Source organism: Zootoca vivipara, chromosome 15 (genome assembly GCF_965207765.1).
Source record: "Zootoca vivipara chromosome 15, rZooViv2.hap1.1, whole genome shotgun sequence".
Classification (NCBI taxonomy): domain Eukaryota; kingdom Metazoa; phylum Chordata; class Lepidosauria; order Squamata; family Lacertidae; genus Zootoca; species Zootoca vivipara.
In genome coordinates, this window is record NC_142598.1 from 13,538,415 (window position 1) to 13,552,093 (window position 13,679).

Here is a 13,679-nt window from a genome sequence, read left to right on the forward strand (position 1 = left end):
CTTTGAGTCTTTACTCCTTGCTGCCCCCAGGGACAGGACAAAGAGCACAGTTTCCAAATTGTAGCCTATTTTGTAAAACATCGATTGGGAAGATTTGTTAGGGCTAAAAAGGATATGGGAGGATGACTGAGGCATAGAAATTAAAGTACAAGAATGAATCAGAGGCATAGAAATTAAAGTACAAGATTGAATCAATTTGTGGAAGAAACCGAGCATAGACAGCATCAAAACAGTTTAGAGAAGCTATGTTCAAGCTTGCACATAAATGGTACAAATGTTTGCTACTCCAAATCTGCATGTTTCATTTCTTGCTTTAACATGCATTCCAAATGCAAATGTGCATTTTACCTTTGCCTGTATCAGACACCGAAATCAGGATAAATTCATTCTTAAGCAGCCACTTTACACAAGCATCTATAGAACCATGGCAATTTCTCTCCTGCTCTGTCCCATTGTCCGGGAAGTCTTTCAGACTTGCACCAAAGAGTGTACAGGAAGCATAACTCTGGATGTCATCTGGAGAGCTAGCTACTCCATTTACTATGATCTGTCAGAATAAGAATTTAATCAGCATACAGTACTTGCTAAAATAATACAGCAATTAAATCTGAAAGTAGACCCTTTTAGACAGAAAGGACACACTGTGCTTCTAAAATTTCTCAGTGAGCATGCCAAGGGCACTCACTCTCTCCTGAGGATACCCCTGGGCACAGAGGCATTTGTGTATGCACACATAGATTTCCAGAATATTGCAACTATATACCATTCCAGAATGAATAGAAACAGAGAAATTGTCTTCAGCGCTTGCATAATTCACTACAATAAGGATACAATAAAGATGCCTGGCTCAGATGGCTTTAAGAGAGGATCAGACATATATATGGAGGAAAGGTCAAGCAAACAATTATTCGTCATTCTAGTTAAATAGAGATCCTGTGTTTAGGAGTAGTATACCTCTGAACACCAATTGCATGGTACAGCATAAGACTCTTAATCTCAGCATCTGGGTTGGAGCCCTGCATCGAGGCACAGTATCAGAGAAGAAACTCAGGCCAGGAAGCCATCAGCTCCTAAAGTTGACCTGAGAATACTTTGTATCTTTTTTGTCTTGGTGGAGAGGCAGTATATAAATGCATTAATAAAATAAAATTATGGTGTAACCTTGCCATTTTTGATGCATGATGCTTTTCAGCAGTTTTATATATTTTGATCACACTGCTTCAGAGTCTGAAGATATGCCACATTGTCACCCTTGGGTAAATTGACATAAAGTGACACTGTTCCCAGGACACCCTTCCCTGTCCTTCCCATACTTTGGATCTAGAGAGGATTTCATCCCACTGGTTCCCATTCCATCAGATTTCTGTTATGCCCAATATAGGTTTCCCTTTAAAATCAAGTATTCCAATTCACTCATCATTGCTCAGAGGCTTCTAAAATTATCAAACAAACACCTAAACATGTTGCTCCTTTCCAAATGTTTCTGTCCAACACGTGTATTTTCCCATACAGCCATTTGTCTTCTTTAACTATCATGTTCGTTCCCTATTTCTTCCACCCCAACCCAATTTGGGTAGTCAAAAACCTTCTCATCTCCAAAATCAATGCTCCTCAGTTACTTCCGACTTATCTGCCCCCCACCCTTGAAATGAGTCTAAAAGCTGCATCTGCAACCTTTTTGATGCTGAGCAACCGCAGCCTGGTTTCATTTTGGTTCAAGGGCAGCTTTCCCCTCTTGTAGAGGGACAGCTTGTCCCAAAACACTCCTCAGTGAAAACTACTTTTCTTCACGTCAGTTGACCCATGGGGTGAATTCTGCCCCCAGCTCTAACAACCTTCTCTTGGGCAGGCAAATACAATATGCCAAATTGTAAATATGTTATGATTAGTTTTACCAGGTTGTTTCCTGGAAGTTTTGCCTGCTTTCTTACTTTGTATATTAAGCTTAATTATATTTTACTGAATTTGTATTATTGCTATCGCTATCTTAAGCCTAATTTAGTGGAAAGGCAGGATATAAACTTGACAGATAAACAAAGGAAATAAACCTCTGTTCACCCAGATTATATGCTGTCACGTATGCTTGATTGAAGCAACATAGTCCCCAGCCTACTTTGTGTGTGAAGGATCACAGAAATTAGATCAGGCATCCCCAAACTGCGGCCCTCCAGATGTTTTGGCCTACAACTCCCATGATCCCTAGCTAACAGGACCAGTGGTCGGGGAAGATGGGAATTGTAGTCCAAAACAACTGGAGGGCCGAAGTTTGGGGATGCCTGAATTAGATCTAAGAGTGAAGTACTCACAGGATTCATTTCCTTAAATACACCCAGCAGCTCCTTCACCTAGCTGCATAGGTGAAACAGGCTGAACTTAATGTTGAAGGTGGATATTAAAAGATGAAGTATTTCCACAGATGCATCCAGCACTCAAAGATGCATTCACCCCTCAAACGACTACAACCCAAAAGCCTGCAGGTAATAAATATTGATATATGCCTTGGAGAAAAGTTTTATTGCCTTAGCATGAGCGTTACATACCTCAAGGATTGCCCGTATCATACTTGAAGTAATGTCTTCTCCCTCTTGGCTCAGCAAACAGCTCCGCACTGGCTTGAGACAGCCCTGGAGCAGAGCAATTCCTTTTGATTTCTCTGTGGTCTTGCAAACCAGAATGCTCTCGCCTGTCAAAACACACCAATTTCAACCGAGAGAGGGAAAAATGCATTATTTAATAACCAGTGCATACAAAAGTCATTTTAACTAATAAGCAGTTTCATTATTAATCAAATCAATGTTGGTTAGGACCAAGAACAGGTAGGTCAAGTGGCTGCAAGAACATTTAAACTGAAAGCAGGGATCACCAGGGTTAGGAACAAAGGTACATATTTTGTTCTTCTGCCCTGACTATAGCCTGCTTACTTTCTTCTTACAGAAAAATCAGTCACTATAGAGGGTACACGTCAGTGATTCAAATGGCAAAGGAGATGGGGGAATGGCAAAATCTTTGCAGATATATCACTAGGGACCATTGGCTGGATACAATCTGTCCCCTTTCCTATAAGCAAGAACAGAACACACATTGATTCTGACTGGATCTTAAATTACTCTTCCTCTGCATACAGCTGTGTACAAGATTAGGGCTTGGAGGCTAGGCAAATCAACCAACTGACCAACTATCATTTCACTAAACCCAAACATTGTCAAGTACGCCATGAACTGAACAACCAAAGTGTCAGTTTCTCTCCTTTATTGCATTGTATCATCTGACAGCAGTGGCAGGCAGAGGGGCCGGGCCCTCTTCCTCCCAACCTTTACGGGTATCTGGGTCACACGCAGACGCACCCTTATTTTTTGTGCCTTTTTCTGTGCTTAACACTTATAGAGCACATATTTCCCCCCTAAGAACATGCTAATTACAATGTTAGAAATGTTCTACACTGTAGATCTTCTCTGATGAAAAAATGCATTTTAGATCAAAACATGCAATTAAGCTCTATGGCTTGCACCTATTTATTTTCTTTGAACCTTGATTGCATGGGGACTGCCTCTTCTTAAGATGGAACTAGGTTACACATGTTCTCTCACTCATTTCCCTAGTTTTTGGCCTACTATATGGAAAACTGCCCACTCTCTAAACCTATAGCAACTTTCTGGACCACTTTCTGGATGCCCCTAATCAAGTGGGCATTAGCACAAGAAAGCCTAGGCCACAATAATTTTGTTGGTCTTTAAAGACTCAAGGAACTATTGTTAGTCACAGCTAGAACAACTGCACTTACCTATGGTGTCTACTCCCTTCCTTCCAGCTCTCCCAGCCATCTGTTTGTATGTCAAGACATCCAATGATCTGCCTCCAAACACAGGAGTTCGGATGATTACCCGGCGTGCAGGCAGATTCACCCCAGAAGAAAGTGTAGAGGTTGCTACTAGGACTCGAAGCACTCCTTGACGAAAAGCGGTTTCAATGATGTCTCGTTCATCAAATGTAAGACCTAAGATAAATATACACTATTAAATATTGACATATTAACCAATCGTAGGAGATAGAGTTATTGAGGCAACTTAATCCTGGGAAATCAAGATTTTGGAATAAAGTTCAAATCCAAATATTGTTTTATAGCATTAAAGTAATTCCACTTGTATACATATACTCATTCCTGACAGGTTTTTTTTTAAAAAAAACCTTCTGATAAAACGGATTTAACATTAGACCTTTTTGCTGCTGCATCACACTGTTGACTCATGTTAAGCTTGTGGTCTACTAAGACCCCTAGATCCTTTTCACATGTACTACTTGCCGCCACCACCACCCATCTTATATTTGTGCAGTTGCTTCTTCCTGCCTAAGTGTAGAACGTTACGTGTGTCTCTGTTGAAATTCATTTTGTTATTTTTGGCCCAGTTCTCCAATCATCTTAAGGTCATCTTGAATCCCGATTCTGTCTCCTGCAGTATTAGCTACCCCTCCCAATTTGGTGTCATCTGCAAATTTGATGAGCATCCCCTCAATTCCTTCATCCAAGTCATTTAGAAAGATGTTGAACAACAGTGGACCCAGGACAGAATCCTGCAGCACTCCACTTGTCACTTTTTTCCAGGATGATGAGGAATCATTAGTAAGCACTCTTTGGGTAGTGTTCTACAGTATTTTATTCATAATGGCTATTTCACTTAAAGCTGCAGACATGAAGAATGGACATGCATGTGCCCATCAGTCAGAAAAGTCATGGCAGGCCACACACTTACACACTCAGACTGTTGAAGACAGATAAAATAATACAAGATGAACACATCCCAAAGGCATACCTGCATGGTGAAAAGCTACACCCCATTTTATAGTCCTCTGAAGCACGGAGTCCAAACCAGAAGGTGAATGCTTTAGCTGACCTATCAACTCCTCTATCCCTTCTGTGTCCAGGGCTACTGGTGAAAGGGTGGACATCTTTTGAAGGTCTTTACATAGGAGGGAAAGCATATTGTCATGTTGTGTGTAGTCTTCAAGCCCCAGCCCTTCCTCAACCCCTTAATTTTGACTCACACTTGTGCTGGAGATTGTAGAATTCCCGGGCAATGATGTCCGACAATTTCTCACACCAGTTCTTAGATGGGCAGAAAATAAGGACAGAATGGCCATTCTGAACAGTCTCATAACACAGAGTCACCACGTGGTCCTCATCATTCTAAATAGAAACATTTTTTTTAGCAAGCAAATTTCGTATATCACTATGGAGGTGATGCTCTTGAAGCTTTTTTCCAATTCCTTCTTCAATTCAGAAACTCAAAAGCTCAGTTCCATATGGCCAGGATTGAAAATTATGTCCTGTTCTAAGCAAGTGCCCAAGTCATCCACCATGTGGTGTGATTGGGTGGGACTTTGGGGCAAGATTCACCTAACCAGCTCCATCAGAAGCCCCACATAAGGTTTGTGCTTGCATGACAAGGCTTCCCCCCTTCTCTTCAGCCCACCCCCTTGAAAGTAGCTCTGGGAGAGGACAGAAGAACCCCCAGAACAGCACATGGAGAGGAGAAGGGAGAATGGTAAGCTGTTTCTGTCTGGCAAGCTGAAGAGCATGTTGTTAAATTCCACCCTTTTTGTTTCCCTGCCCTGCAACTGTGCGACATAGGTCTGTTACAATCCTAAACATGCCTACTGTGAGGTAAGGTGCACTGAACACATGCTTTTGGATTGTACCATTAGACAGAAGTCCAGAACCTGCTAAATTATTGGTCAAAACCAGGAGATAGGAAAAGATCGCCCATCTACCTACCATGTGATACAACATGCTTAGACACATTACACACCTATTATACACTTAAGGGTTTCATTTTAAATTTAGGCAGCCAAGCAGCATTAAATTAAGTAGACGTATCCTTAGCAATATCCAGTTACCTTTATATGCAGCATGGACTGGATTTCTCTCACAACTTTAATGGAGGAGTCATAAATTTGGCTGCCAATTTTCACTTGCTCTACAAGGGGCACCGGTCGGAAATCTGTGTGGTATAGCTTTGCATTTAGCCAGGAGGCCAGAAGACCCAGGTTAGGAAGGGTAGCACTCATGCCTACAATTTGTATTCCATTTGAGAGTGGCCCAGACATGTTTGATTGCCTACAAGAAAAAAGAAAAGAAAACTGAATTCTTAAAAGTTATTCCATTGGAAAATCATCTCACAGGATTTGCTGCCTCAAGATGTGGTCAATGGCTTTAGAAGATGATTAGGCAAGTTCACAGATGGGAGACCTATCAACCAAGGTAAGCCCTGGGAACTAAATAGATACTAGTTGCTTAGGTGACACTGTTGCCTTCATAACCTGCTTTCAAGTTTCCAGCAAGCACCTGGATAGCCAATACTAGAAACAGAATACTGGATTAAATGGAACTTTAGTCTGATCCTGCAAGCTTCCTCTAGTGTTCTTAATATAGGCACCCTAGAAGTTGCTTCCCTCAATCAACTGTTAGAACAGTTTTCTACTGTTTAACCAATCAATGCTCCACCATACACGCCAAACTGAGCCTTTATAAAGAGGAAAGAGAAATAAATTTAAAACATCCTGTCCATTTCTAAAAGGCTACAAATAGCTAAAGGTCAAAGGCCTGTTACAGAGGAAAGTTTTTGTCAGGTGTCTAGAGATATGCAATGAAGGCATCAGGTGAGCCTCCCTGGAGAGCGCACCAATGGGGAGCCACTGCAGAAAAGGCCTGTTCTTCCATTGCCACCCTCTAGGCATCTTGTGGAGGGGCATGAAGAAGAGTCTCAATCCTGAAGAAACCAGAGGCTTTTTTATTAAGTTTAGTTTCGAATGACATCCCTAAGAATAACAGGAATGTATTTCTTTATGCAACCGCGGCAGCCAGAATTGTACTGGCAAAAAACTGGAAATCTGACAAAATACCAGAACTAGTAGAATGGAGAAAATAAAGATGTTTGAATTTGCGGAGATGGCACAATTAACAGCATCAATCAGAGGATGTTCTAATCAAGTAATTAAGGAAGAATGGAATTGTGTTAAGGAATACATGGTGAAAGTGGGTGCTAGAGTCTGAAAATTAATATGGTGTAACTTACGGTAATAGCCACAAGGTAATACGAAATTTAGTAGGAATGATAAGATAAATAAATAGATATAGTAAACAACACAACAATAATAAACAGTACAGTAGGTAAAAGAAGATCGGACACGGATAGTGGGAAGCGTGAGGGATGGGAAGGGGGGAGGGGCTTTTTCTTTTTCTCTTTAAGTCTGTTTGTATATACTGAATATATATTGTTGGTTTTGAATTGTTGGTTCCCCCCCCCCTGTTTTGTTTTGTAATACTTAAATGTTTAAATAAAGCTTTTTAAAAAATAAAAATAAAAAATAAACAGAGCCTCAGATGATGAGTGCAGCGTCCGAGTCGGCTTATATGGGGAGAGCTAGTCCTTGAGGTAGATGCTCATTTCAACGGACACTATAACTATTTTACTTGGAAAACTAAGTCTTTATTATTGTTCATAAAGTACTGTTTTTATATTTAGCATCTGCAGTGAAAAGGAATATGAAATCAGACCTAAGAGGGGAAATTCTGCTATTGTAACACAACTTGACTACATTTTACTGCCCTGTTACTAATGCTCCAAATGCTCTTTCATTGTCAAAGGAGCCTCATGTGTCTTAATAGACATAATCCAAGTACATATCTTGTTCAAAAAACTAGATTTTTGAGATCTTAAAAAACAAAGACTTTCTAGTCTACTCACTTGTTCTTTGTTTTTCTGGTCAAAAACCGAACTTTTGTCAGCAGGAGTTCTAGCAGATACCCTCTTTGAGGATCCCCCAGCATGTGCAGCTCATCTACAACTACTATGCCTATGGAACAGAAAGGGAGAAGCTACAGATATCAATTTACCTATTGTTATTTTAAATTTCTATACCACCCTTCACCAAAGCAGATTCTAGGCTGCTGCAGAACATAACAAAAAAAGCAGTAAGATACTTTATTGCATTTTTTAAACTTGAATAACATGAAAGGACCAGACAGCCATACAGTACTACTGAATTTTAGGAAGCATTTAAAAGGGCAGTTAGCTGAGCTGTTTTCATACTGTAGAGAAACAAAGTCTATTCCTAATAAATGGATGGATGCAAATATCATAACAAACTTAGGAAGGATGCCATCCAGCCAAATAGTTAAATGAACCCTCTAAATTTTAAACTCCCATACTATTTTATTGATTTATAAAAGCATTTAAGAGTCACTTTTACTCCAACAAAGGGCACCCAAGGTGACTCAGAAACCTTAAAACTAGCACAAATATCAAATTTAATTATGGGTTCTTCCTTTACAAAAAGTTATTTACTGTACTTTCAAAAGAGTTCAAACGTATTTCTTTAAAAATGCTGGTATAGATATAAACATCAGGAAATTGACTAACAATAGCACTCCGACTTAAGACTGCTATTGAATGAATTGACAAATATCTGTGGATATACCTACAACTTTTCAAATCAAGCCAGTGGAATGCAGACCAAGCTTGCTATAGAAATTTTATACCGTATTTCCCCATGTGTAAGACAATGTTTCTTGCTTTAAAATTTCAGTAAAAAATTGGGGGTCGTCTTAAACAGGGATGGTTAATGCACAGGGGTTCAAGTTCGGTTTGGGCTGTTGTGGGCGGCCTGGGCTCAGGTTCGAACTTTAGTGCGGGCAGCCTGGGTTTGGGTTCAGGTTCAGGGTCTGGCGGTTCGGGGTCGGGGTCTGGCTCTGGCCCGATTTCTTAATTTTGTGTTCAAAAAATTAGGGGTCATCTTAGACATGGGGGCGTCTTATACACAGAAAATATACGGTATATATTGTCCAACTGGGAGACCACTTTTCTCACTGTTTCTTGACAATGACAAATGCTGTTACAGCTTACCCAGTGAGTCCAGTATTTTCTCCTCTATGAGTCTGTTGATCAGACCATTAGCTCTCTCAATAGTGCAAACAGCAACATCCAGGGAAGAGAAACGGACAGCAGGTGAAATACTCCCTATATACCCCTCCACTTGCACACCTACATCCTGGAACATTGCCTATTTGCCAAAGAGACAATTTACATATTTTCACATGTTTAGAATTTTGGCATGCACTGTGTAAAGCAGTCAACCCCACATTGTCTTTTGAAACCAACTCATCCCTAAACGATCCCTCATCTAGGACAGGCATGTGATTTACCACTGTGATAACAGGATACTTGACTAGCTGGGCCATTTGCTGATCCTCCAGGCTCTCCTTATATTCAAGCCTGATGAAAAATGAGACCTCGGGGTCACAGTGGCTAGCTCAATGAGGATAGCCCTGTATGCAGCAGCTGTGAAAAAGGCAAATCCCATACTTGGAATCATTAGGATAGGGACTGAAAATAAAACTGTCAATGACATAATACACAAATCTATGATGCAACCATGCTTGGAATGCTGTGCACAGTTCCAGGTACCTCCACTCAAATAAGATGATCATTCTGCCCCAAAATTCTGTCAAAAATGTTCATGCTTTTCGTCCCAGCACTTAAGATTTTGCAATATGACTTCTGATCTAGTACCCTACTTTAAATATCTTCTACTTACTTGCAGGTAATATTTCTTTTCTTTGGCCACAGAGATAAAGGGTAAAATGAACAAAGCTTTTTTGCGAGATTCCAGCACTCTCTTCAGTATAAGTAATTCAGCAACTAGAGTTTTCCCTGCACTTGTAGGAGCTGAAAGTCATTGAAAGGAAGACATTCAACATCTAGAAACAAATTCCAATCTGGAATCCTTCCCAATTAAACTTGGAGCTTGAAAAAGAAACAAGGCATTGCTCATAACCTCACATGGAGGTGGAGTAGAAAGTCAAGGACAAGACAAGAGCAGGTGAGCACAAGTTGGATTGGCTGTAAAGGGCAGGCAAAGTTTGTGGATTGCTGATCCTGCCCTACAGAAATGTGCGTTAATGAAAATTGCTTGCATATTTTATGTTTAGTGCTACCACAAGAGCACTTAGCATGAATATGCTTTTATTACTACTAGAACATGTACAAGTCACATTCTTTCTCTTTTTAGCTATCAAATGAGAAACAATGATGAAGGCTTCAGAAAAAATGTTCTCAAGTAGCATCAAAGGGTACCAAGAGAAAGAAGCAATGGCAATTCATCCTTTAAAAATATACAGCTAACAGTTATTAGAATCAGTTTTTAGATTAATCAAAATACACATAAGGCAAATCAGAAATTCTTTGGTATTTACGTATTAAGGGGGGGTCCCCCATTAAACTCCTTGTTAATCGCTTTGTCAAAATGGAAAGAGGTATTTAGTCACCCACAGTCAAACAGGGAAATGCTACATCAGCTACTTGCAGCAAGTGAGATTTGATGAACGAACATCAACTACTAGCATACCTGAATAAACCAAGTTTTCCCCCTCCAGAACTTGTCCAACCATCAGGCACTCGGCTTGCCACTGGAACATACGAACTACTCCCAAACCATGGTATTTATCCAGGACCGCTTTGGGGAGCCCCCAGTTTGCTAGCAGCAGTTTGTCAGCTTGCTCATCAGGAATACCCACATGCTGACACTGTCCTGGTGTGAAAATCCAGCATCAGATTAGGATTTTTTTCCTCAGGGTGGAGGTCTGGACATTTACATGGCTCACACATATCAAAGAGTCTTGTGGAAGCAGCTTAATTGTGACATAAACCGTCTTGCCATTCATTAGATGTGCAGTGTTAACCTTGGTTCTCAGACGAATGTGCAAACAAACAACAACAGTACAGAGAAACGCTGTAATAGCTGAGCCCAACTGCCCTTGAAGATAATATACTGGTATATATCTGTGATATTTCTACGAACATCCAAATGTGTACATGAGAGATGATACGATAGCCATCTTCAAATATCTAAAGGGCGTCATATGGAAGATGGAGCAAGCTTTTTTTCCCTCCTGCTCTATACGGTAGGACCCAAACCAATGGATTCAAATTGCAAGAAATGAGATTTCAACTAAACATTAGGAAGAACTTCAGGAAGCTGTTTCACAGTGGAAAGGACTCCGGGCTCATCCAGACTTCCTTTTGTGTAGTGTTTCATTTCTAGGCACAGGTCCACTCTTTAAAGCTTCATGTCCAAGCACTCCCCCCCCCCCAGCGCTTTCCTCATGAAAACCCACTCTTTACTAACATGTTAAAAATCCAGCACCGATGGTACTTAACCCCCTCCAGACTTTCAAAAAATTATAAAAACTTAACAAATATCTGCTGGAGGTGTGGGAGAAGTAAGAGCGATTTTTTTCTCATGTGGTGGACTTGCAAAAAGATCAAAATATTCTGGAACCAAATTTATGAGGAAATAAAAAAAAAATTAGGAACAACTTTCTCTAAAAAGCCGGAAGCGTTTCTTTTAAGTATCGTTGGAAAAGAACTATTTTTGTACGCGACTGCAGCAGCCAGGCTAGGGATGGAAAGAGGGATGGAAAGAGACCGAGAAGAGTGGGGGGGGGGAACAAAAATAAAAATCAAACAAAAAAGTTTTGATGCACTAAGAGGAAAGAACATATTGGATAAGTATTTTAGAGAATTATACTGGGTTTTGTACGTTCGCTTAAGTCTAAAAAATACATCAGGAACTGGCAGGAAGTCTGATAAGAAATGAAATGAGTAAAAAAAAATAGATAGACTCTTTTTCTGTTTCACCATTTTCTACTTTATTGGCCGTCATTCACCTCCCCTCCATTTTCAGGCTGCTCTGTATATTATATATGATATGATACAATTAAATCAAAGGGAATGGGGGGTGGAGGAAGGGGAAAGTGGGTGGGAATGGAGGGAAAGAAAAGGGTGGGAGGGGGAGGCAACCTTATTTTTCTTTTTAGTTTTGTGTTGATGTATGCTGGTTTTTGTTTTTTATATTTGTAAGGAATGTACGTGATTTTCATTTTTATGTTCTGTTCTTTTTGTAACATTTTGTAACATTTTATATATATTGAAATATAAATAAAGCAATTTAAAAAAAGAAAGAAAAGAAAACCCACTCTTTACTGTGGAAACGCAAATTGCCATTTGTTCCAATTCAGCATTAAAGAACAGGCTCCCCCGGGGAAAGCGGCAGGCCAAAAAAAAAAAAATGCTTGGACACGGACTGGGAAAGCGTGGGGCCAGGGGTGGAAATTGATTGTCAGAAATATGGTGCCATGAGCAAGGCCAAAATTTGACACCCCCAAATGGATCTTTTCAATGTTGTGCCCCCTCGACTCAGCGCCCCGGGCGAGAAAGCTACCTGCTCCCCCCCCAAAAAAAATCTTTAACACTGGGTAGGGCAAAAAATAAAGTGTGGATGAGCCCTAACTGGACAGGTGGGAAACTCTCCTTCATTGGAGGTTTTTAAACAGAGCTTGGATGGCCGCCTTGCCAGGGGTTCTTTAGTCGCCATTCCTGCACCGCAGCGGGTTGGGCTAAATGACCCTTTTGGGTCCCCTTCCCAACTGCCACAGCTCAATAACACTATGGGTTGGGGAACCGCTCTGCTTTAATTTAAGATGTGGAGTTAGGGAAGAAACCCCACCGCAATTGTTAAATCCATGGGCATAGCCAAGGGGGGGCAGGGAGGGTAGCTGCCCCCCTAAATAAACAAAAATACATAGCAAATTGAGGTTTTCTTTCCCCCAAAGAAATGCATTACCCCCCCCCAAATATCCTGGCTACGCCCATGGTTAAATACCCCCCCCCCCCAAAAAAAAAATAACAGCTGAATAGCCAAGCAAGTGCCGAGGAGCCACCTCAAAGCCTTACCTGGAGGGCAGAGGCTGGGGCGGAGGGAGCACCCCAGGCCGGGTGGGGGGCTCAGCACTACGCCGCTCAGAGCCCCTCGGCGGGGCGAAGGGGAAGACAACGACGCCATCTTCCCGCCCCACACCGGCTTCTGCTAAGCGAGCGGCGCCACCGCCATTTTCCCGCGCGGGGATTCAAAGAGCCCGGAAGGGGCCGCGGCTGCTCCGGCTCACTTCCCTTCAGTCTGACACACGGCGCCTGTTACCGTCGCTTGCAGCCGGCCAAATTCCTGTCAGGAAGTGGGCGGGAAACTGCAGCGTTTGGCCTTACGGGCAACATTTGCGTCTCCCGAAACAACTCCCAAAGACAGGGAGACAAACAAACGGCCGCACCGAATACAGGGCCTCGTGCTGCTTCCCATTCTTTGCCTCGCGGGCAATTGCCCATTTCACAGAACTGCGGACCCAGAAAATCATCCGAGTCCCATCTCAACGCCCGCTTTTCTCATACTTGGTCCCCAGATGATGCTGGACTACAACTCCCAACATCCCTCGCCACTAGTACCAGTAGCTAGGGATCATGGGAGTTGTAGTCAAACATCTGGGGACCCAAGTGAGAGAGAAAAGCTGACTAGAATACTTTCTGGGTCCGCAGTTCCGTAAAATGGACTTGGCGCCCACGAGGCATAGAATGCGAAGCAGCACAAACGGGGTATAAATAATAAATTATTATTATTTTAGTCCAACATCGTATGTTGTGAAACCGACCGGAGGAGGAAGGAATCATATGCAAACAGCATTTGAAAGTGCTGCCAGTTTGCATGCAAACGAATGGAAGGGCAGGAGGTCTACTTTGTGCAAATGGGCGCTGGCTTTGGCCTGGGAGGGAATCTTTGGAGCCGCCACCAGTACA

General features: G+C 41.7%; 1 protein-coding gene across 1 annotated transcript in view; it reads right to left on the reverse strand.

Annotated features, from left to right (window-relative positions):
* The window catches only part of POLQ (DNA polymerase theta), a 42,862-nt gene extending 29,882 nt beyond the window's left edge, over nucleotides 1–12,980 (reverse strand). The window contains exons 1-11 of the mRNA XM_035141188.3: nucleotides 12,789–12,980; nucleotides 10,402–10,584; nucleotides 9,592–9,722; nucleotides 8,901–9,057; nucleotides 7,743–7,851; nucleotides 5,893–6,112; nucleotides 5,041–5,182; nucleotides 4,809–4,955; nucleotides 3,782–3,994; nucleotides 2,541–2,683; nucleotides 349–547 (exon numbers count right to left, since the gene is read on the reverse strand). Coding sequence (XP_034997079.1) covers nucleotides 349–547; nucleotides 2,541–2,683; nucleotides 3,782–3,994; nucleotides 4,809–4,955; nucleotides 5,041–5,182; nucleotides 5,893–6,112; nucleotides 7,743–7,851; nucleotides 8,901–9,057; nucleotides 9,592–9,722; nucleotides 10,402–10,584; nucleotides 12,789–12,897 — 1,753 coding nt within the window. The 5' untranslated portion in view covers nucleotides 12,898–12,980. The remainder of the gene's footprint in view (nucleotides 1–348; nucleotides 548–2,540; nucleotides 2,684–3,781; nucleotides 3,995–4,808; nucleotides 4,956–5,040; nucleotides 5,183–5,892; nucleotides 6,113–7,742; nucleotides 7,852–8,900; nucleotides 9,058–9,591; nucleotides 9,723–10,401; nucleotides 10,585–12,788) is intronic.
* Nucleotides 12,981–13,679: the final 699 nt, after the last annotated feature.